The 25,467-nt window shown below is 38.4% G+C and overlaps 1 protein-coding gene across 2 annotated transcripts in view; it reads left to right on the forward strand.

The window, feature by feature from the left end:
- Nucleotides 1-17,542, forward strand: part of LOC129717492 (uncharacterized) — a 53,731-nt gene extending 36,189 nt beyond the window's left edge. The window contains exons 1-3 of one of the 2 annotated variants that reach the window (XM_055667432.1): nt 8,931-9,336; nt 16,274-16,380; nt 16,447-17,541. In XM_055667432.1, the coding sequence (XP_055523407.1) occupies nt 9,279-9,336; nt 16,274-16,380; nt 16,447-17,484 (1,203 nt within the window). In that variant the 5' untranslated portion in view covers nt 8,931-9,278 and the 3' untranslated portion in view covers nt 17,485-17,541. Of the gene's footprint in view, nt 1-8,930; nt 9,337-16,273; nt 16,381-16,446 lie in introns of those variants that run through there. The other variant, XM_055667433.1, reaches the window with a different exon arrangement.
- The last annotated feature ends 7,925 nt before the right edge of the window (nt 17,543-25,467 follow it).

A 25,467-nucleotide genomic window follows, 5' to 3' on the forward strand; every position in this document is an offset into this window, starting at 1 on the left:
GACCATTATTTCATCTTTACGGACAGTCTCAGTTCCATTGAGGCTCTCCGATCGATGAAAGATGTTAAGCACTCTCCGTATTTCCTGGGGAAAATACGGGAACATCTGAGTGCTTTATCCGAAAAATCTACTCAGATTACCTTAGCGTGGGTCCCTTCTCACTGCTCGATACCGGGTAATGAGAAAGCGGACTCTTTGGCTAAGGTGGGCGCAACAAACGGTGATATTTATGAAAGACCAATTGCCTTTAATGAATTTCTCGCATTTGTACGTCAGAATACGATCATCAGTTGGCAAAATTCCTGGACCAAGGGGGAACTGGGAAGGTGGTTACATTCCATAATCCCCAAGGTGTCGACGAACCCGTGGTTCAAGGGGTTGGATGTAGGTCGGGATTTCATTTGCGTGATGTCCCGGCTTATGTCCAATCACTATAGATTTGACGCGCATTTCCGTCGCGTTGGGCTCGGGGAAAGTGGTATCTGTGCCTGTGGTGAAGGTTATCACGACATAGAGCACGTTGTTTGGTCATGCCCTGTACACCGTGACGCCAGGTCTAAATTAATAGCTTCCCTGCAGGCCGAAAGTAGGCAGCCGGCTGTTCCTGTTCGTGATGTCTTGGCGAGCCGTGACCTATCCTACATGTCCCTTATATACGTTTTCCTGAAATCCATCCACGCCCCAGTTTAGTCCTATCCCTACCGCCTACATCCAACCAAACGACAAGAACACGTTAAGACCCCGGATCCGGAAACAGCAATCAGACCCGCACGATACTCTCAAGGCCCGATGGAAACAACCCAATATGCCAGTCCGTAATATCTTGGCCCAGCAGCGGAACAAATTTAATATGCTGCTTACCTATGGCAATGAAAACCATCAAACAGCGAACCTGTGCTTTTAATGCAAAATATTCTAAGTTAAGTTAGATTTAGTTTCAGCTCGTAGTCGACAGCGAGGATAAAAAATTTGCTTTTAGTTATTAAGATACTTTAGAAAGTAAGCTACCAGATATAATTGGCGCCGTTAAACATTGAATTGTATTTGTGTCGTGTCAAATAAACTATAGATGAAGAAAAAAAAAACATGGAAAGCGATGCATCGGAACATCGGTTGTGCAGTTGTGGTGCATTATTTGAACGCAAATCAAGGTTTCTTGGTTATGGCTGTTTACAGCCTAGAAAGCGGAAGGTGATTGGGTTCATAAACTTTACTTTACCTGCCCGGGAGCGTGTCGGTGCAGGTACCTCAACAATAGTGGTCATTGATTTTTGAAGGGGACGAGTATAGCAATTGACTGAGATATATTTCAAAAGTTTTCATCAATGGACAATGTAATTCTAATTCCCTAATAAAAAAAATCAACTTCTCAGCATGCTGTTTTACTAGGGCTGTGACAGTCTAGTCTCGCGACGGGACTCCTGTCTTAGATGTAACTGGCTAGACACCGCATTTCATAATTCAGCCGTCCTCTCCGGATCAGACCTGTTTGAGCCGTCCCTAACATGAAGAACTGACGCTCAGGCAAGCTGCCTCCTAGGAGCACCGCTCCTCGTTCCCTGTCAGCATACGACAAAATCCAGTTGGTACAACGTGAAGGTAGGGAGTTCCTAGGAATTATGCTGTGAACCGCACTGGGGTCTATTTTATGCAAACTAGTACTGCTGGTACGCACTGTCCAGCTGTTTATCAACCACTCCTACGCTTCCTAAGTAGTCTACGTTAATTGTGGACCACTCAGTTGATGAAATATGCCCAACGTTGCCGAACAAAATGGAGTTTTATGTGCAAGGAAGACAAATATAAATCACAAAATTTGAACTTCTATAAAATTGAAAACACAACTTTAAAATCATTTAAGTCACAAAATTCCGATCATGTTCTTGCAGCTTTGAAAGGAATGTTCAGGAGTTGAAACAATTACAATCTAAACCTAGAGAAAACAATTTATATCTAATCTAAATCCAATCTGAAATCAATCCAAATCTAATCCAAACCCAATATAATTCCTTTCCAAATCCAATTTCAAACAAATCCGAGTCGAATACATGGGGGAGCTGCGTAGCCTAGCTTAGTCGAACCAGAGCCATTCGATGTCAGAAGTTCAAAGATGAGTTTATTATTAAGCTTTCCTCTTATCCATTCTTGTCATTACAACTTTATAATAACGTCACTAACTCTTGACAAAATAAATCCCTCTTTTGATAAAACTGGCTAGAAGAACACATAGTTGAAAGTTCAGTTAGTTCAGAGAATTATAATTGGCGATACTTGGCAGGAAAAACAGGGCTGGTATAGTAGAGCGGTTAGCGTAATAGGAAGGGTAATGAACTTACGCACAAGCACGGATAAGTAATGAGCATATCACCCACTCTCAATAGCAGACATCCGAGAAAGTTACAATAGATTCAGGTCACAGTATTAAGCCCACACAGGAAAAAAGTCAAACACGACCTAAATCCAGTAGAAAAACAGTTTGAATCCAATGCAAATCAAATCCAAATATTTTGAATTTCATCATTCTAGAATGTAAACGTTATAAATAATTCAACACCGGGCTTATGAAAAAAAAAATTAACACTCTGGTGTTTCTCTGTTGCGTTTTTCATATTTATAGCGGATTTTTGTACTTTAATTCCCAGATTAACACACTGAGATTTTGAGCTGGATGGTGAAAAGTTATAAAAGTTAAAAAGCTTATAAGTTATATTTTTCTTTTAAAATAGAGATTTTTTATTTCGGATTGAACAACAGTACAAGAATGCATGGCGCGAAATAGAGATTCAAGAGCTTGAAAAAATTACAAAGTTGAAATACTGGTAATTAAGATTTTAAAATGTAAAATTGTTTCAGGAAACAGTTCTGCAGAATGAAACTATACAGCTGGATTGTCAAATTTTGGTAACGTATTAATTAATTCAATGTGACATATAACTTTGAATGCGTTTTGGAGTCACATCAACACACTGCTAAACTGTCGTAATCAGTTAAAATAAAGCCCACCGTAATAGAGCTGTGGGAAAAGATAATCAAAGTGAACTGTGTAACTTGGGCTTTCTTCCTCCAACGGCCATTGTCTGCAACTGTCCGGAGGGTTTGTCGTGTGACGGTGCGCACCCAATATGTTTTTTACCGTCTGGGCCTCTCGACTTGGGTTTGGAACATTAAATTAAAATATTGCAAAAAAGTGCTACTCAAAGCAAGCGAACTTTGACGGCCAAAAAACTGGTTCATTATGTCATTCTCATGGCATACTGCGATCTAGTTAGTAGCAAAAATCTTGACCTGAAAAATATCGACGTTGAATGGCTCCGCATTCTGAAGCAAACCTTTTGCAAAGTGTCACGGATATAAACCCTGAATTGCATTCAGGCTTCACGAAGTTGCATCAGAAGCAGCCGAGGCCTACTTCTCAAACCGTAGCTGTCACCTGGTTTCCATAGGCTGCTTAACACATTCACTAAGCAGAACAGTATCTCGACTCGGCGACCTTGATTTGCATTGAAAATCACCCAACCCGAACGGGAACTTCCTCTGCTGAAGACGCCGCCACCTTATTCGCTCGGATTGATCGGTGGTGTCATGCGTTCATGGTTTTGGTGACAATGGTGAAAAGGGTACCACCGTAGGTAAATTATCCAAAACCTATTTTCAATTACCCAGACGCCTTTTCCGGTTCACTGCGACGCGTCACGAATTGAAATGCTCCACAAAGCTGTTTTCGGGTCAACATGCGTACCGTTTGAGGAATAGTTTTGCTTTGCAAATGAAATGAAAATTGTTTGAAATCATCATCACAGTAAACAATGACGTTTGACATAAAAAAAGTCGCAGATTTCCGAGCCTACTTATCTTAACACGTTCCATCGTCAGGTAGGTTTAGGATGAAGAAAAATCACTTTACTTTTCCTGCGTCTGAAGTCCAACAGCCGGCATTGACCTACAGCGACGAACCCGGTTTTCCGCAAGTTGAAATCACTGCAGCTACCAGTTCACATTACTGAGCAGTTGTGAACGATACAAATGCACCGATTGGATAAATCTTTTACTTTCTATCTCACATTGGTGCATAAGGAAAAAAAAAACGGGGGAAACGAACTTCTCATGGCTCTGGACGGCCAGATGCAACAACAAACGTCGCGGCGCCGCACAACCCGTTTTGTAACGGGTCCAAAACTTCGCTTCTTTTCACTGCCATATGTCAAGCGAAGCATGAATGTAAATGAATAAACCGAGCATGGAAGGCCGAATAACTCATCAGGCACTATTATGCTAAATCACTTATTTCCCATCAGCCCCCATAGGGCTGCTATCGTTTGGTAGTCGAAGTCGTATTGTTTTCACCGAAAAGCATAACCGTGCTCGAAATAAAAAGGGCCGAGATTGTATCACGAACTTGGAACTCATCTTTTCCTCATCTCCTAATTAGGTACACTTAAAAACACCTGGCAAACGAAGAAAATAATTAAACAACAAAGCACCCGTCTTTCCCACATTCTCACCTCCCCCACCCTACTCTCCCGTATGGTGCCTGGTAGACTGCACCACAAAAGAGCTCCCGTGATGCGTGGCTGTAATGCATCAAGGGTCTCTGCTTTGGATTTGATGTTGATTTTACATATCTACAGCCACAGCGCTCGCCTACTGTAGCTGCCAGAAGAGTGTTTTTTTATGTTTGTGTCATAAAACACCATTTTGTTTGCGATATTGTGGAACAGTTGTTCCTTGACTACCAAAAAAAATAAATAATCTGGCACCTCTGGTTGCACTTTATTCGCACGGTAAAAAGAGCTGATTCACCGAGAGGAAAGGGCATCAAAAGAACACACCGAGCATGATGTTGTCTATTGCATCTCGAAGCCTCCCGCTCTAGTTGAAATAACGAAGGGGAGGGTGGCTTTTCACGCAATCCGCTTTAAAAGTTGGTCCAGCAATAATTTGGAGCAGCTCATTTCAGTGCACCTGTTGAAATAGCGTTTTTGTGTTCGAAACATAAGCAATAAGTGTGAATTTCGATGCGTAAACTGGTTTTCGGTTGAAAACTATTCTTTCAATCAGTATACCAGACCGTTTTTAAGCAATTATAATTTGATTGAAAACAAAGGAGAAAGCAAAACGCACACCATCTTCGTGTCACACCAATGCACAATTCCCAGAAACCAAATTTAGGGGGAAATTTGGGTCTAGAGTTTATAGCAACATTTCAGAGAAAAACTTTCATCTACAAAGTTGTTACATATGATAAAGCGCTTATTGAAAAATTATCAAAAATTAGGGTGACCAACATTTTTGATGCAATATAGTATCTAACTTTTTTATCTTTTTAGATAGAAGAAAACTTTGTTCTACAATGTTATAGCTCCATTAATTTTGAGTAACTTTGTAAAAAAAAGTTTTTCTTTATCTTTGAAAGCAACTGATTTATATTGAAAAAATCACAGGAGGGTTGTGTGCAAAGCCACGACCGCAAGGTTCAAGTAGAATACTTTTACACAGCTCTACTTACGGCTGTACATTAACCTACGGCCGGGCGAATCGGCTCGCGCCACTTTTCGCGTTTAGCCTGGCAGAGGCCTAATGCGCACGGCCAACACAATAGAAAGGTGTTTTCACATTGAAAATTAGACACGGCTTTACTGGAGTAAGTGTTGGCAAATGCATCTACCGGTATAAGCCGCTATCAGACGAAAGCGCGTCGTTTCATGTGGGGAATAATATCAACAACGGAAAATGACGCGCGTCTAAGCACACCCGAACTGTTTCGCCGTACCGCTTCCATTTACTCCTTATAACATCGGCCTCAGGGAAGTACCGGCTGCACCTACCGCTGAGGCTGTTACCAAATTGCTCTCTACCCAAAGCTATTAACTCTTCAAACTAAGTGTTTTGTTTGTCCTCAAAAGAACAATTGTTGAATTACATATCGGATATAATGCAATTTTATTATTATTGAGCGTTCAGCCTGACAGAGGCCTGAAACCTGGTAACCAACCGCAGGGCAAGTGATTTGTTTAATTTGAAGGCAGCCACAGGCGCAACCCGCTGCTATCCTCTGTTACTGCTGAGTGCTGATATCTGCTGCTACTGCTGTCAACGTTGTGGACGGTCCATCCAGCTCACCTTCCGACTAATGAATGTAGCTAGATTTCCCAGAAACACTTTTTTATAGTCGAAGGGTGCTACGAAATAGGCCACGCCTTTCAGTTCAGTTTTTCCATTCTCTAATGTTCTTCAGACGAATTATTCCATAATTCGCATTTGATTTTTGTATCCAGCGAATAAACACCGATGGTGCTCTCACACACGCAACGATTTATCTCTAACCGTATTGCGGCTTGTAACATCAAGTGATTACGTTTGCTCGCTGTTGCATGTTGCATCATGTTGCAACTCGGCAGCTGGGAGACGACGAAATTCTGGTAATGCTGATCGATTGAATCGACTTCATATTAGCTCTGCATAGTCGAACTAACTGCTTTTGTGAATGCGTTCTAACAGGGCAGTTTGTTATTCAATATCGGTTATGATGATCACAGCCTTTGCGCTGCCCCAACAGTGGGGGGTTACTTCAATAAAGTAAAAATTAGACAACTACAACAGAATTTGATTGCATCCCGCAAAGAATGTCTGTTTGTGTTGATGCCAGAAAATTATTAACCTTCAATTATTTGTTTATTTGGCTTGAAAAAGGCATTTCGCGGTTCAAAATCGGTTGCTGATTGCAACCTTTGAGCTGCCCTAACAGTGGGGGAATTGAGATACACGGACAACATGCACTGTGGAAGCTATTTCACATTCAGTGAATTAGACGGGCGCGACAGACTAAAATTGTTAGGATCCAACACAGAATGCTTGCTTACGTTGTCAAAAATTATTGACTTTCAATGACTTGTTCATTTGCCTTGGAAAAGGCATTTTGGTTTTCAAAATTGGATTTCCTGATGGCAATCTTCATGCTGCCCCAACACGGGGAAATAATGGCAGTCTGGCGACACACGCTGAGAAGAACCGCGCTGCTCCTGAGACGTGGTGACCAACCACAGGGCTAGTGCTGCTGCTAAGGAAGGACGACAGCTGTTGTCGCTGTATAGAACTATTATGACCTGCTTCGGCTAAAACAGGCTCTTATATAGGCCAAATAGCATGTTTTCAATTGCAAGGTATATGATTCTGTCGACCGTGCTTGGGAAGCAATCATATAACGACCAATCAGAGGTCGAATTTTTCGTTTTGACAAGGCTTGACTATTTTCAATAGTACAATAGTGTGAATAATAAAATTACAAATATCTTCTTTTGGGAAGAATCTTTGAAGATTTTCCAATCTATTGCTACAAGAACTAAGGAAATCCATCGAATACTAACCGATTTTTTAGCATTTGAAATTGGACATTTTTTTTCACTTTTTTCGGTTTTAGATTTTCATTTCACATCCCTATGTAGCTGAACTTCCTGAGAGAAGTATTCTACTTCAAAACACATTTTACGCTCTAACTTTTTTATTTCAAGTTTCATCTCAAAACTGTCTTTGAACGACTTTCAGAGCTTTTTAAGAGTAACAGTTTGCAATGCTGACATCGTAAATATCTCAATTTTACTCAAAGTTATTAATATTTTTCATCAAAAATATGCGTTTTTCATTTGTATGTCATTCTTTTTGGGGCAAACATAAAAAATATCTCTTGGTCTCATTTTGAAGGACATACTTGACCCTATGAATGAGGGAATTTTCAAAAATATGTTATTTTTTAAATTTGAGTAAATTCAATTTAAAAACAAGACGAAAATTTTAGTAATTTTATACATTATGCATATAAAAGCATCCACATTCATTTTTTGGTATTTTTTCTTATAACTAGGAATAATTACCTTTAATTTGATCCAAAAAGATTTGAACTGGTTCAAAAGTTATGACTTTTTTTTTTAAATTAAATACATCGAACACAATCATTTTTTATGGTCATACTATTTCGGAGTTGGTCACGCAAAGTGCTTCAATTGTGCTCAAAATCGCAGGGATGGATCTATATTGAAAATAATCAAACCCGTATTGTTTCGTTGGGTTGTTAGGGGGACTAGCTCCGAAATAGGGTGACCATTGTAGAACAAAGTTTTCTTTTATCCACAAAGATAAAAAAGCTAGATACTTTATTGCATCGAAAATGTTGGTCACCCTAATTTTTGATAATTTTTAAATAATCGTTTTATCATATGTAACAACATTGTAGAAGAAAGTTTTTCTCTGAAATGTTGCTATAGAGCTCTAGACCCAAATTTCTCCTTAAATTTGGTTTCTGCACCATTGTGCAATGTCCTGATTTTGGCGGGCTCAAGCTTTCTGCCCCGGGCGCATTTACTGACGACACACGCCTGCTGCAGTCGTACAGTAAAAGCTCTCGCGAACGCGAACCGGGGGGCTATCTGCGTGAAGTCATCAAAAGGAAAGGAGCTACAATGCAGATCGAACTTCGGATGACGAATTGAGGAGAAGGGTGGGTTTCTATAAGCGTAAACAATTCTGTATTTTAATGCAATAATTAGTGGAAAGAATTGATTGATTATCTTTGGAAGTTGCTTTAGTTTAGCCAATTAGCAAATAGGCCAAAATAGGCCCAAATTAGTGATAGGCACTGTATACCAAGTTTCGTATATTCTACCAGCGGGGGACAGCCAGCAACCAGCAAGAGATGTGCTGGTGTGTATTAGTTGGCTGCAGTCAGTGCAAAGCAGTGTAACCGCACGCCAGAAAATTGTGCTCTCGTTAGAAAGGCTCTCAAAGGGGGAGGTGGAGGAGGCGGTGAGCAGTAAAAGAGTTGTTATGTTGCGGCGCCTACGGCTGCGTGTGGTGTGGGGGGTGTTATGGAACGAAACTGCTGCATTAAAGGGTTCCACATTTTTCCACCGCATTATTTCGTCTGTCTGTCTGTCTGTCCATCCATGCATTTCCACACCAGCTAGAGTTGCTATGATTTGGTTGCGAGTGATGGCGCGGGTCGGCGTAGGAAAACCTCGCCTCCCCCGTGCAGAAGAAGATCTAGTAGTCTGCCTGCCCTGTTGATGTCCTCCGAGAGCGTCGTCGTCGTTGTCAGTTGGTTGTGATCATCGTGAGGAATCGGATGCGGAATTGATCGTGTCACCGGAAAGAACTAGTGTAGTGTTATTCGATCGATTGTGCGTGATCGTTATTATAAAACTATTCTGCTAAATGCAGTGTATGTGCACGAGGAAAATGTTGGAAAGAATTAAGCTGGTGCTGTGATTTATGGTCAAGTGAAGAAGATGAACACTCACGTTTGGATATTCTTGTTGTACTTTTTAGTTTTGAACATAGTCATAGGTGAGAATGGGTGCCTGACTGCTGAGAAAAAATAAAATTTACCATCAATCAATAAATGTGGGATTCAAAAGGGTTCCATATTATACCATGCTAGAGTCGATAAAACTTTAAATGTTCTAAAATTGCGTTTTTTTGTGCATTCATTCATTCATTCACTGTATTCATTCACTAATGTGTATTCAAATCTTTGATTGTGTATTCTGCCACAAAATAAATGGAGAAGTACCTATTAAAGTTTTCATCGGACAGTTTTCGGTTTCGAAAAATTTGAACCGTGTAATCTCGACGAAAAAGTAGTTCATTCCGAATTATGTAAACGACGTTGGTCGATTTAGATGAATAATCAAGAAGAAGTGACCAATTATAACTAACAAATTTTACAAATCATCTAGGAATGGCACCACCTGATCTTTTTTATTCGCGCCAGCATTTCTCTAATTTGTGAGTAAATTAGCCCGTCATTTCAGAAAAAAAAAATTTCAAATTTCCCCACGTTCAAGCGTAGAATACGCGCTTTAAAAAGTTGGTTGTTTTTTTTTGTTTCAAGACAAGGTAAGCTCAATTCAAATCAATGGAAAAGTGCCAGATGTGATTTTCATCTATTTTATTCCCGCAAAACTTCAATCGTTTGATGACTGTCTCAGGAACTCATTACAAATGCGTTTTCGAATATCATTCAGAACCATACCACGGTGAATGTGAAATTTTGGCAGCGAAAAACAAACATGGCGACGATTTGAACTCCATAATTCCGGAAGAAATTCCTGATAAATTAGTAGATTGTATGAATAAGTCAATAAATTGTATAAATAATTAAGAAGAAGTAATCAACTCACCAAAAGAGATTTAGAAGAGTTACTAAATCTTCTAAATTCTAAAAGTCATTCGCACGTCCAGAAACATGTAATTAGGCAAGATTGGTCCTAAATCATCTTCACATAAAAAACGGCTATATTCGATGTGTTTTATTTAAAAAAATTCATAACTTTTGAACCAGTTGATCGATCTTCGATCTTTTTGGATCAAATTAAAGGTAATTACGTCTAGTTATAAGTAAAAATACCAAAAAATAAATCTGGGTGCTTTTATATGCATAATGTAAAAAAATATTGAAATTTTCGTCTTATTTTTAAATTGAATTTACTCAAATTTAAAAAATAACATATTTCTAAAAGTTCCTCCATTTATAGAGTCAAGTATGCCCTTCAAAATGAGACGAAGAGATATTTTTTATGTTTGCCCCAAAATGAATGACATACAAATGAAAAACGCATATTTTTTGATGAAAAATATTAATAACTTTGAGTAAAATTGAGATATTCACGATGTCAGCATTGCAAATTGTTTCTCTTGAAAATCTCTAAAAGTCGTTCAAAGACAGTTTTGAGATGAAACTTGAAATAAAAAAGTTAGAGCGTAAAATATGTTTTTTCAATATAAATCGATTGTTTTCAAAGATAGAGAAAACCTTTTTTTACAAAGTTACTTAAAATTAATGGAGCTATAACATTGTAGATCAAATTTTTCTTCTATCTACAAAGATAAAAAAGTTAGATACTTGATTGCATCGAAAACCCTAATTTTTGATAATTTTTCAATGAGCGCTTTATCATATGTAACAACTTTGTAGAAGAAAGTTTTTCTCTAAAATGTGGCTATAGAGCTCTAGACCCAAATTTCCCCCTAAATTCGGTTTCTGGACCATTGTGCATTGTGCAATGTAGTTCAATCGACGATACTTGAAGGCAAATTCAAAGGTGAGGATGCTCTCATTGCGAAAATTTTGAGTTCAAACGTAATGTTTGGATTTGAAATGACTATTAAAAAATCGCAAAGTTAATCTTAGGAAGTGTTAGGAATCAATTTAGAATTCCCATGCTTTTCACACGTTTCATAATATAATGGAAAGTCCTCCTGTTTATTTATTTTCGAAAAAGGTTGTTTTCCAACTAAACAATTTCAAAACTGTTTCTTTTATGAGTGAACTTAAAAACTCTTTCTTCTTGTGTGGGCAATAGAAACTGTTTCTTTTCAGTTACTTGTAAAACAAAAAAATCCTCGAATATTTGAAATGAATACGCGTGGAATTGTGAATGGTCAAAATTAAATAAAAGAAAAATAGGTGGGACGAAGTCTGCCGGGTCAGCTAGTTATTATATAAATCTAAATAATTGTAATTATAAACCAATTTTTCGTTAAGTTCGCGGATTCGAAAATCCGCGTAAAGTAAACCACCAAGAAAGACCCCAGAAAATAGCTGACACGCTCTATGACCAGTATTTAAAATGACCGTAAACATTCCGGATTTTTCGGAGGGCCGGGGGTTGTCTTTTTCTCAATAAGCACTTAGACGTTTTTGGTGTCCAACCCGCGTTATTTCGAATACACAGGTAATTTTTTTTTTTTCAATAAACGCGGTAGCGCGTAAAAAACCACATCATTTCAAAAATCCGCGTAAAAATTAGGGGTAATTGAAAATCTGCCTTAATTCAATACTCCGCGTAGAACCTCGTGAAAAAATCCCTGTGATAAACATGACGGTATAGGAAAAAGATAAAAACAAAGGAATACAATTCAAAACTTCCCCGTTACTTCGATTTCTGGCAGGTCACCCAAATAGGGTAAGAAACGGCTTGAGCAGTAGCGCCTATTTTAATCAATCGAAGAAAACAGGCCTTAAACTCCTGAATTTTGATCAATATCGACCATTTCAATGATAGAAACGAAAACTTTGATTGTCTAGCTATCTTACGAATATAAGAAATACTGTTAATCACAAAGAAATCTGTGAACAATCACCAATTGGAACAAATCGAGCTATATTGCAGCTATTCAGGAGCCACTTCGGGTGCTGAAATAAAACGCCTGCAAAACAGATGGAAACTGCTTAAAATAGGTTCGGGGTGATTGGAATATTGTCCCTCGATTGGTTACTTTAACCGATTATTGTGAAAGTTTGCTAACTTAGTTTTACAATCTGAAAACAAGTTTTAACAGAGAAAAAGATAGAGAACAGATTAATATACTTTTGTTTGAATTTAACCCAACACATTTCGAGTATTTCGTCTCAATACACAGGCGGTTCCTAAAGCTGCTTAGAATATGTTCCCTACCCTACGTGTTCTTCTCTGCAACTATCAACAGACATATTAACTATTCATTATTTATTATTCATTATTTGTATTTATTTCCATCTGACCCGCAGTGGTCCTAATGAAATGGTGGTACACTAACAATAACAAACAAAGAACAAAATGCAACATTAACAAACAGATTTCCAGTGATACAAACCATTTAACAAACACGTGAAACATATTTAAACTACAGGTCGGACTCGATTAACCGGGATTCGATTATTCGAAATTTTAGACTCGATTATCCGAAATAATTGTATTTTTTGCTGTTTGTTTTCAATGATTATTTTGGAATTTTACGTCTACTATCCCTTCCTGCACATTTGTGACCAATTCTGTCCTTTATGGCATATTTTGGACATGTCGGAATTAAGTGAAACCAATCAGTGTCAAATTATTTTTTTTGCACTGTTGATAAATTGCGGAATGTTTCCTATATTCAATATTACAAAGTATTTATTGTTGCATTTTTGGACACCCCTCTATTTGTATCATAGTTCATTGACGTTATATTATCGTTAGAGGGTTGTCAATTGACAGATCTTTTATACCTATAAAAACGCAGTCCGGTCTGTCTGTCTGATCCATATAGGCTCGAAAACTACCGAACCGATCTACGTGCAAATTTGTATGTAGGGGTTTTTGGAGCCGAGAAAGGTTCCTATGATGGTTTGAGACCCCTCCCTTTTCTGGAAGAGAGGGGTCCCATACAAATGAAACATACGTTTCTGCACAACTCCAGAACTAATCAAGCAAATGGAACCGGATTTGGCATGTGGATGTTTTTAAGGGTAACAAATATGTCCACATTAGTTTGACACCCCTCCCCCTTCTTGAAGGGAGGGGTTTCATACAAATGAAACACAAATTTCTGCTCATCTTTAGAACAAACCAACCAAATGGAACCAAATTTAATGTTTTAGGGGTGAAAAATATGTCCGAAATGGTTCGATATCCCTCCCTCTTCTGGAAGGGAGGGGTTCCATACAAATGAAACACAAATTTCTGTATATCTCGAAAACTAACAAACTACTTGGAACCAAACTTGGCAGGTGGATGATTGTAGGGGTTACAAATATGTCCATAATGGTTTGATACCGCTCCCTCTTCTATAAGGGAGGGGTTCCACACAAATAAAACACGAATTTCGCACAGCTCGAGAACTAATCAACCAAATACAACCAAATTTGGTATGTGAATGTTTTTAAATATAACAAATATGTCAATAATAGTTTGACACCCCTCCCTCTTCTGTAAGGGAGGGGTTCCAAACAAATAAAACACAAATTTCTGCTTATCTCGAGCATTGCATGTGGATGTTTTAAGGAGTATAAAATATCTCCATATTGGTTTGACACCCTTCTCTCTTCTGGAAGGGAGGGGTCCCATACAAATGAAACATAAATTTCTGCACATCTCGCGAACTAATCAAGTAAATGGAACCAAATTTGGCAGGTAAATGTTTCAAGGTGTAACAAACATGTCCATAATGTTTCGACACCCTGCATGTCTCCAAATACCATTTTGAAATCCAAAATGGCGACTTCCGGTTTCTGAAAAAGAGTGGCAAATGACCAAATACCACCCAATATGAGTATTTCCGGAATCGTAATGATGCACTGAAGTCACGAATCGACCTCAGACAACATTTTGAATTGTAAGATGGCAACCCACAGCCAAAAATGGCCGATTTCCATCCAATATGAGTATCTCCGCAACCAAAATGATGCACAGAAGCTAAAAATCGATCACAGACACCATTTTGAATTCAAAGATGGCTACTTCCAGTGGCTGGCAAACAGCCGAAAATGACCAAATACCCTTCAATATGAATGTTTCTGGAGCCAGAATGACACCCGGAGGTAAAAAATAATTTCACATGCCATTTTAAAGTCCAAGATGACGACTTTTGGTTTTTCAAAAACAGCCTCGAGTGACCAGACACCACTCAATATGAGTATCTCTGGAATGATGATGCAAGGAGCTGAAAATTGACCTCAGACACCATTATGAATTGTGACCAAATACCACCCAATATGAGTATCACCGAAACCAGAATGATGCAAGGAGCTAAAAATCGACCTCAGACACCAGTTTGAATTGTAGTATGACAATTTCTGGGAAACAGCCTAAAATAACTGAATGCTACTCAATATGAATATATCTTTAATCAAGATGATGTATAGAAGCCAAACATTGACCCTGGACATCATATTGAATTCAAAGATGACTTCTTACAGTTTCTGGAAAACATCCAAAATATTTGAATACCACTCAATATGGATATTTCCAGAATCGAAGTGATGTACAAAAGCCAAAAGGCGAGGATGTTGTCAATCCGATGAAATCAATCAATTCAAACGATTAGCCTTTTGATTTCAATCATATCCTATAACCGATTCGTCGTGCATTTGTAGACTATAAACAAATCGCAAGGAGTCAATCGATTTGGATTGTTTAAAGTTATTTATTTTAAATTAAAAATGGGCGGGACGAAGTTTGCCGGGTCAGCCAATATATAATAAAGTGTACAGAGCATATTTTGGCAAATACTATATTTTTTTTTTTCAAAAAAAAAAAAAACATTCATGTGGAGCTGAGTCACAATGTCATCTCACGGCAGTTTAGAACCATTTTTAGGCAAATCTGAGTTCAGTTTGAGATTATTTTCCTTTTTAGCAGTATTACTTTAAAAACCCCAAATTAATTCAGACCCAGCCTATTTGTTTAAATAGATTTACACGAACACTTCAAATTCCAGAAAAAAAAACACCTTGATAATAATTTCTGGATTTATTTAACACTCTAAAAAACAAATTTTTGGTAGCCAGCAGTGAAACTCTACCGAACATTTAAATTTTGAATGTTATCAAACACATATGAACATACATTTAACACATGCAAATAACATGAAATAAATATGTTTCTAATATTTATATGACGCATTTTTTTATCATGGTATAATCGAAACGTCACTGTACCCATATTGAGGTTGGACTCGATTATATATAGACTTGGTTATATATCATTTGATGAAATATGATTTTAGAATCGATTATTTATAGTAGGATTTTTTTCTATCAATCATTATAAAATTCGTCAGTTAACCCTTAATTACTGTTCATTTGATATCAGTATTGCTCAAATCGGTTGTGTTTTGAGATCATGCAGTTTCATGATTTTCACATTTTGATACATTACAGACGAAGTTACAGTCCGATTACAGTAAAATTCAATAGGGTGTTATGAGGCAGCTAGACCTTTTATTTGACTTTGATTTTGTGAAAATCGGTTCAACCATCCCTGAAAAAAGTGAGTGAGTTTAAGTAGTCTTCGGAATATGTTTCTTTCCATAGCTAGATTTCACATTTTTAAACATACCAGGCAAAGTAAAAGTCCGATTGCAAAAAAAAAAATCAATAGGGTCTTATGGGGCAACTAGATTTTCCATATAATACTGATTTTATGAAAATCGGTTCAGCCATCTCTGAGAAAATCGAGTGAGATTGAAAATTGCACATACGCATACACACATACAGAAAATGCTTAGCTCGTCGAACTAAGTCGAGTGATATATGCCATTCGGCCCTTTGGAGCACTTTTATACCATTGGTTTTGCCAGTGATGGCTATACCTTTCTCTAAATCTTAGCAAACTCACACAGGTTGACTCTGGGTTGTCACGATTTTGAGAATCATCTAAAATTTTCATTTTTATTCAAACGGTTTTCACTTTTGCACTGGATTACCCTCTGAAGACTATTGTGAGAAAAAATAAAAAAAATGTTTTTTTTTTCACCACAGGACAAACGCGTTCGATTCGCAACACCTACAGTCAGAAGTGCACCGCTCGGCTTGAATCCGCTCTGGACACAACGATGAAGCGAAGCCAGCAGCGCTCGGGATTTGGAGTAAGTTTCCCCGGTTCGGACACTTCTTCAAGCAAAAACACTAACATCATCCCTATTTTTCGGCAGACGCTCATCGATTTCTCCAGCACGGGAACCCAGCGGCAGTCACTGTACAATCGGTCGCCCCACAATAACTACGAGGAGGACATCGAGCAAATTATGTCCGACTATAAGCAAAAGTACAACAACGGTCACCAGAGTTCGGGGTCGTTTTTCCCCCCGTCGGGTTTGTCCGCAACGTCCCAGGTTGAGGTGGCCAATTTGCGGGTCCGAATACCGCAGAACATGCACTGGGTCGTGGTGGATCGGTGTCGTTTTACCGAGCAGAACCGGACGCTGGACACGAAGTTGGAATTCCCCGATCTACAAATCAGTGGCCGAGTGATCATGCATCCGTCGGGTGGTCGTTGTGATATGATTTTGCGGCTACGCCGTGCAGGTATTGAGTTTCGAACGGTTCCGTTGCTAACAACTGGAGGAATAGGCGAACGAAGCCGGCAGGCTAATGTGAGGACGGATTCACACTTTTCCGAACCGGGATTCATTTCGGTGTTCGCTCACAGTTGCGAGGGCCCAACCGGGATTAAATATCGGATCAACTCGAAAAGGAGGCATTTTATTTCGAAACACCAAACGAATGGTTATGATAATTTCTACCAGAAGGATTACAGCAACGAATTCCAACGCAACATGGAACATAAACGATCGATTGACTTGAACGAGGATGAAGGTTTGAGTGATAGAGATATTTTCAAGCTAAACGATGGAGATTCGCTGTTTCTGTCGCCTGCTTCCATGTTGGTAGACGTAGCGAACGAAGAACGCCCGTCCATGGCTTCCCCTTTCAGTATTGATCAGACCAACGGACGGGCGTTGCACTCGGAGCGTAACCCATTCGCGTACAACGCCTATGCTGGCAATGGCGCTGGCTGGCAAACGGTGGAAACCAACGACGCCTTGGATGAGGCCTATTCCAACGAAATCGACAATCTGTTCGCGAAGGGCGTTCGAGGGCTACTGACGAGCTACATGCAGAAGGCACTGCAGCCGGCGATCAAGGAAACGCTAATGGAGAGTATGGGCTATACGTTGTCGTATGGCTGAGTAAGGGAGAAAGAGGGGGGTTTAAAGGGTTTTTAGTTGTTAATAAACATAATTTATACTGTCGAAATTGGTTGTGTGAGTTGCTTGATGACAAATAGGCCCCTGAAACCTACTGATCGAGTGTCCTCATCCAGAGCACACATCCAACGAGAACGAAGTCTACCATGGAGTCGTCGAGGATTGATGAGTGTTGTGCTTCGATAATTGTTGTGGTCGACACAGTGGCCTCTTTTACAGATTTTTAATATGGGTCAATGGATTGCAAGTAACAGCCGCTTTCTCCCGACTTTTGAAAAATTCGGCAGGGAGGCCGTTCTTTTCGGCTGTTTTCTAGTTTTTTTCCTGACCTCGTAAAAGCTTGGCGGACACACAGCTTGTTCATCTTCCTCTATTCGGTTATCAGGTTCCCTTCTCTGTGCACATGGTAGGGATTCGTGCGTTTCGGTCCCTGATTCAATTTACCACTGAACGATTAAAAAGCAAAGCCTTGGCTTGGTGCTACATTCCGAGTTTGAACTCGACCTTCTGTATATACACAGAATTCGCAGAATTGATGTTAGAAATTAAAAAAAAATTTACAAAAACTGCCGATTTTTCATGGGTTTACCTTCACTCACATTGACGAAATTACCCCTGCAGCATCAATCATAGTAACGCATGAATCAGCAGAAAAGATTTGACAGCTCTATCCGCCAAACTTTTACCGTGATGGTGGAAACAGTGAAGCTACTACGTTCAGAAATGTGCGTGTTCGAAGAACGGCACCCTGCCGCGTCAAAAACGGACATAGTGCGGCAGTTCGTTCCGCCATATACAACATCTTGGTACTATTGGACAACAATCGAAAGAATGCTCGATTCCAGATGGCCAACGCCCCTGAGCGACATGAAGCTCCAAAGGATGCTGAAGAGGAAGACGGAGAGCTAAGTGGGTCCAGCACAGCGTGGGAGGTCGGTGCAACCGGGCAAACAGTGAAAAAGTACCTGACGAACATGAACATATATGTCAGGAAATGGCAGTCCCGTCCACTAGTCTCGGAGCTGCTGGCAATGACGCAGCGGTAGCGCCTGAATAAGATGGTTAAATCGGCAAATCGCGACGTGGTGGTGGTAAAGGACGACCAGACCTGTATGGCAATGACTGGCAGGGCACTTCGTATTTTACTTTCCTCACGAAGGAAGTGAGCAGAGCACCAAGGTGAAATTCGTTTCACACACCAAGTACCCCAAAAAGGTGCTGGTGCGGCTGATAATCAGCGAGATGGGGATGTCAAAGCCGCTCTCCTTTTGCTCCGGACTGGCCGTGAACGGGGAGATTTATAGTACGAAGTGCTTAATTGCGTCGCTCATCAAGAAATACCATAAGGACGAAGACACGGTTGGTTGGCGAACCCGCCCAACGTCCCCGAGTTGCGTTCTATCGAGAATTTCAGGGCAAACCTGAAGCGTAAGATCTACTCCAACAATTTTGTCGCGAGAAGCGAGGAGGAATTGATAAACAATGCGAAAAAAAAAGAAGTCAAAAAAATGCCTACACATGTGTGTCCGTCCGCTATGACGAATGTTCGATTAACTGCCGGTAGGCTTCTTGCAACCGCGTATATTTTTTTGCAAGTAAGCTAACATAATTACCTTCCATGGGCAATTTATCAAACTCAATTTTTTGTCTTAGGTATATTTTGACCACCATCCCAAAAAAGTCTATTTTTTTACCGCAAACGTCACCAAATTTTTTATGAAAATTAGTCTGGAAAAACTTCCTTTTTCGCATATTTTTTTCAGAGGACTATCGATCAATCGACTTCCGGTCGGTTCAGGATTTTTTGGAGGCCCCAACGAAGTGATAAAAAAATACTTTTTTTTGGCAAATCGATTAAGTTTATCCACCTTAATATACATGCACGTTTTAATTTATCTGATGAAATATCTACTACTAGGGGGAAGGGCACGGTCACTTTAGACCTTCCCAGAGCCTGAGTGTTTGTATAAATACAGGTTCGACTCGATTATATATAGTCTCCGATTTTTTTTTCCACTATATATAATCGAATTTAATATATAATCGAATCAGAGAAAAAAATGTTTTATATTTATGTTTCATAAATGATTTGTTGTTTTTGAATAAATAAGAATTTTATTTTTGATTCATCTCCCTAAAAGTTAGAAAACACATTTCTTACAAAAAATACATATCTTGTAGTTATTTCTGATGTAATTGCAGTCAAAAGTAAAAAAAAAAAATAATTAAAAAAATTATAAAAGTATATGTAGATTTGTTAACTTTTTGTATTTAACTTCACAAATTTTTAAAAATTAAATTTTTTAAATTTTTTTTTTCATAGTTTTATCAGACTTCCTGAAATCTCGCTCGTACAAAAAAGAGACAATGCGCTTTGCGCTACAAGTCTCGTTTCTCATTCAGTCGTTTTGTGCTGTGCGCCACATGCGAGCGAGAGAACTTGCAATACGTACGAGCCATGTCTCGTCGCATGGAATTTCTTTTGCGACGAACACGAAGATATCTCGTCTCTCAACGTAACGAGCGCGGTGCATGGGCGTTGCGCACACGAGACAGCTTGCGCGCAAATTCTCGTGAGCTCGTCTCGCGAGCTAGTTTCACACATTGCTTTGCGCTGATGGCACAAGGAAAAAATTGATTTTGCCCAGAGGGATGAAGGCAGGAGATTTTATGTGATTTATTATTTACGGTGTTATAGGAGCTTGCGTCAGAGCACCGTTTGATTAATTCGACTTTTGTTAACAATAATGAAGGACGTTTTGTTACCATATTTATATATTATTATTTTCTTTGCGAACGGTATAAAAATGCATGGTATTTTTAACTGAAACAAATATATTAGATGAAGAGTGTTATGTTGGTTAACGTGGAGATGCTGCGAGTTTCTGTCGTCGTTTAAGATGTCATTGACTATTATATAATAAAAACCATTCCAAAGAAAATCATATTCAGTTTTGTACTTATAAGATTAGATGTGATTTTTAATTCGACTACAAGCCTTTCGGGAGTTAAAAATAACAGAACCACTAAACTAATATAATCAATTTTATATTTTTCAATACATGTTGGGGGTAAAGGTGTTGGAGAGAATTTTCAAATAAGGTATAGATATTGCAAATCAGATATATGATTCTAAAGCCACTTAACTCTAGTGCGACTATATATACTCGTATTTATAGCAAACTGATCTTTTTTTGCTGTTAGGGGAATATTACCTTGTGCAACGATGTGAACTTTTGTAATAATCTTAGTAACATTGTTTTATGAAATTTTCCTACTAATGCACTTCCAGAAGGGTCTGAGGGCTCATACTGTATCGAAGACACAAATCTTTGAGTAACTGTGGGAGACGCGTTGCTCGAATCATGTCGCTGATACATGATGCTTTCGATACCGGAGACGAAAATGCAATTTAATGCTACGGTGTTATATTATCTAGTAAATATATGTTTTATAATGTGCAACATGGAATTTATGAATGAATTTCAACCATTTCAACGTTCGATTCGTCAAATGCGGAGTGTTAATCCTAGAAAGATAGTCTGCGTCAATTTGAGTCCTGAGTTTTATCATGCCAAATGTCCTATCATCATCGAATATCTACCTTTTTTTATTTGGCTGAATCTCAGCACACGTACCTGACTTAACAAACTGAATATTTTTCGCGGGCGGGCAATTTTTTCAGACTCAAGAGAAATTTTTTAAAAGAACATAAGCATTTTGGTATATGTTTGATTCAAAGCATTGTAGCTCAGAATCCTTCAGTTGTACAAAATAAACTGTCTGAGAATGAATTGCAGGGAACTAATAATGCTTACAAAAAAAAATATACCGCAAAAAAACCTTTTTGGTCAAAATAAATTACAAACAAACACCTTATCTTAATTGACAAACAAAAATTAAGAGGTAATTTTTTTTTCATTTTCTTTTCGAAGAAATCCGAAGCTATAACAAAATTTTTGGTTTAAATTTCAGGATGGTGGAATGAAATGTAAATATTTTTATTGAAGGTAAAGTTTTATAAAAAAATCAAATTAAACATTTTGCAAACCATTCATGCTCTCATGATTTTGGGTGGAGGCGGGCATCGCACTTTTTGGACTAAAATGTCTATCTAAACAACTTATTTTGAGAAAAAAAGGACTGAGAAATCCGATTTTGTAACCCTTTCCCGTTCACATGATTTAAAAATACTTTTTGGTTAAATTAACCCAAAAGTATTTTTAAATCATGTGAACGGGAACCCAAGATACTTTGTAGACCAACTAAAGTGAGTGTAAAATATTGCATTTTGAAGAAAAAAGTTAAATTTGAAATGGTGCTTCAGAGCATCTTTAAGCACAGCAGGGACTTTTTTATTCATGACTCAAAATTTTATCCCTAATATTTAACTATTTGAAGTATTTATTAAAAATGATTCAAAAACGGAAGAAAACCAGATGTAATTTTCCAAGAAAAAAATAATGTTTATGATTTTAAGAGGTTTTAGTAAACATTTTCAATCAAAAAGTTCGACTAGCTTTTGTTGTCAAAGCATTTGTTTATAAGGTTTAGCAGAATGAACAAAATCTTAGAACATCTTAGAATCGTCGAAACATTACAGAAAAAGTTATGGACAAAAAACTAATTTTGAGGGGTGTTTTCCTTTCATTCAGTACTCGGTTGGATACAACTAGAAACAATTGAATTCCAATGAGTAATACATTTCTTTTGACAAACTTTCAAATGCATACAGTCTGGTTTGCTACTATCTGCAACCTTCGCAGAAATATGGACTCAAAATATGGTTATTTTCAGCAAACAAAAACTAGAAATATCTTTACAACAAATAAAAATAGCAAACCAATATATTCTACAAAAATGCAAGGACCAGAATTAACAAAATCTTAGAACATTTTGAATTGCTTCGACGATTACAGAAAAAGTTATGGCCGAAAAATTAATTTTGAGGAGTGTTCCTCGTAAAACTCTGCTTCGTCATATCAGACGTACAGTTAGAAGATTACAGTGTTCAGCAATTCTTTTTTTATATATTTTCCTACAACTTTGCTGAAGAAAGCAATCTGGTATTTTGAAAATTAGAAAAAATAGTTTTTATATCTAACTACTAGGGGGATTGATAAAAAAACCGAAAATGCCAAAAGAAAGGCCTTGTTATATGGAATAAACTTGCTGAAGACACTGGGTACATACAATCAATATTTCACAGTCGAATCTAAAACGATCACGGTTTTTCGAGTTTAGACCACTGTGGGTTGCTTTGAAAAAAATTTACTATTTAACTTTATTTTTTGCTAACCAAGATCTAGTGTTCATTAACAATTCACCCTGGCCCAAAAAGTTTAAAAAAATACACAGTTTGCCAAGTCAAACACGAGTGCAAAGTTCCATTTAAATCGAATAAAATAGACTTTCCCTAACAGAACAGCACAAAATAAGTATTACTTTGAGCCTGGTACACGAGAAAGTCTCACGAGCTCTGGCGCACGAGCTGTATCATGTATGTACAGTACAGGCGTCTCGCTCAATTCGTAGTGCGACGAAACATCGCTTGCGCATCGCAATCCGAACCGAAAGAGAAGCGAAAGAGCAAACTGCAAATCGCATGTGACGTTGTCTCGTCTCGTCGCACATACATGGAAATTCTACGAGCGAGAGAAAGATTTCTCTCGTCGCTTGAAAAAAAAAACACGTGCACAGGAAGTCTGGTTTTATATTTGAAATTATTTTAATTCAGGTATTTTTATTTAAGTATTTTTAGGTTCTTTGTTTTTAAATTTTTGTTAACAATTTTCAAAACTTATTTTACTATTTTTTTCTCTTTTAATCAAGCGTTACGTAGATATTCTCTCACGATATATTAGCTCTAGATAAGTCATATTTGAAATACAATAAAAAAAATTTGTCTCAATATATAATCGAGTCTAAAATTGTATATAATTGAATCATATATAATCGAGTCAATATATAATGGAGTCTCTATATAATTTGATGTGGTTAGCGATGTCGGTCGGCTAGCTCTCCCACACGGTTGTGATATCGGGTTCGATTCCCGATCGAGCCGAGGTTCTTTTCGAGCAGGAAATTTTATCTACTCAGCACTGGGGCACGGTGTATCGTTGTACTTATCCTACACATGCAAATGTGCCAAAAACAATATCGATAACGAACTCTCTCAACTAATCTAGTTGATTGAGACCGCTATTAGCCCCAAGGCTAAGCGTGCGATATTGTATGAATTTGATGTGCGACACCCTTTACGGTCGATTTCAGGCCTCTGGGCATCATGCTGGCTCCAGAAATACCAATATTTATTTCTTGTCTTAACTTCTGCGCGATTCAAAGCGGCTAGACAGTATCCCGGAAACACGAACATAGCATATTACTTGCGCCATTGTAGCTTTGAACAATAGAGTCAGTTTATCCGTAAATCCGTTGTCGTGCATGATCCGCCATGGTTGTTCTCGATTGACTGTATCATAGGGTCATAGGCCACCGTGAAATCGATGGAGATGTGATGTGTGGGCACGTTTCACTTGCAACATTTCTGTAAGATCTGTCAGATTGAGAAGATCTGGTCCGTGGTGGCACGAGCACTCTTGAAACCCTTTTGGTACTGGCCTACTGGACTACGGAACAGGATCTGTGAGAGTATTTTGTAGGCGGCATTGATTAGCGAGATACCGCGGTAATTGCGGCACTTGCTGCACTTGTGAATGGGGTAGACGATTCTCTCCATCCGCTCGTCTGGCAGTTTTCCTCCTCCCAAATCCTGGAAATGACCCAGCACCTCTCTCCCATGTTTAAAGAGCTCACTTGGCAGTGCGGTTTTTGCGGTTATGTTGTACTTCAACTTCTCGATCTCACAAAGAACTTCCTGCTGGTACTCGGTCATCCGCTGCTGGTGCTCCTGGGTCAGTCCCTGTTCCGCTTCTGCTTACTGTATCGTCATTCAGGCGTCCATCGAAGTACTTCTTCCACTTGTCGACCACCTCGCTGGTATCCGTGAGAAGGTTCCCATATTAAGTAGTATACACTTAGGATTTACTGCCGAGAACACTACCACTGAGTATTAAAAAAATGACAGCTATCACATTCGTTCGTAAATCTCGGTTCACCCCAACTGAAATTTCGACACAAAATATCCGAACCGCTGAACCACGGTTTTCACTTTTTTGCTGAATTCTTAGTAAATTGAGGTTGAATCGTGATGGTTCGGTTTATACATTTTCGAGCTCCAGAATCATTTTTAAGTGTGTAGTATTTGGCCATTTTTGGCTGTTTTCCAAAAGTTGGAAATCGATTATGAATTTCCACATTGCAAAACGGTCCAGCAACCAAATTTAGGGAAAATTTGGGTCTAGAGATCTGTAGCCATATTTTAGAGAAAAATTTTTTCCTACAAAGTTGATATATGATAAAACACTTATTGAAAATGTATTAAAAATTGTGGGTATCCAACTTTTTAATCTTTGCAGATAAAACAAAGTTGTTCTACAATGTTATAGCTCCGAGAATATTTTTTCAATAAGCGCTTTATGATATGTAACAACTTTGTAGGAGAAAGTTTTCCTCTGATATATTGCTAGACCCAGATTTCTCCCTAAATTTAGTTTCTGGACCATTGTGCGTTGGATAATGATTGTTCACAATTTGCGTTCAAAACATGGCTCGACATTTGTCAATAGTACAATAGTTTGCGCCATAACATTAAAGTTTTGGTGGACGCATAACCCATTTTCCAATCGGTTGCAGCGAAAACTAACCGAGTTATAAGCATTTGAAATTGAGCGAAAATTATTTCAAATTCCTCTTTTAAACTTTAATTTTACACCTTCTACTAGAAACTAGCCAAAAAAACGCAGTTCTACGTAAAAAATCTAAACATATAAAAATGCAGTCCTGTCTGTTAGTCTGACTGTCTGATCCATATAGACTTGGAAAATACTGACGTGAAAATTTGTA

This window comes from Wyeomyia smithii, chromosome 1, assembly GCF_029784165.1.
Source record: "Wyeomyia smithii strain HCP4-BCI-WySm-NY-G18 chromosome 1, ASM2978416v1, whole genome shotgun sequence".
NCBI classification, from domain to species: domain Eukaryota; kingdom Metazoa; phylum Arthropoda; class Insecta; order Diptera; family Culicidae; genus Wyeomyia; species Wyeomyia smithii.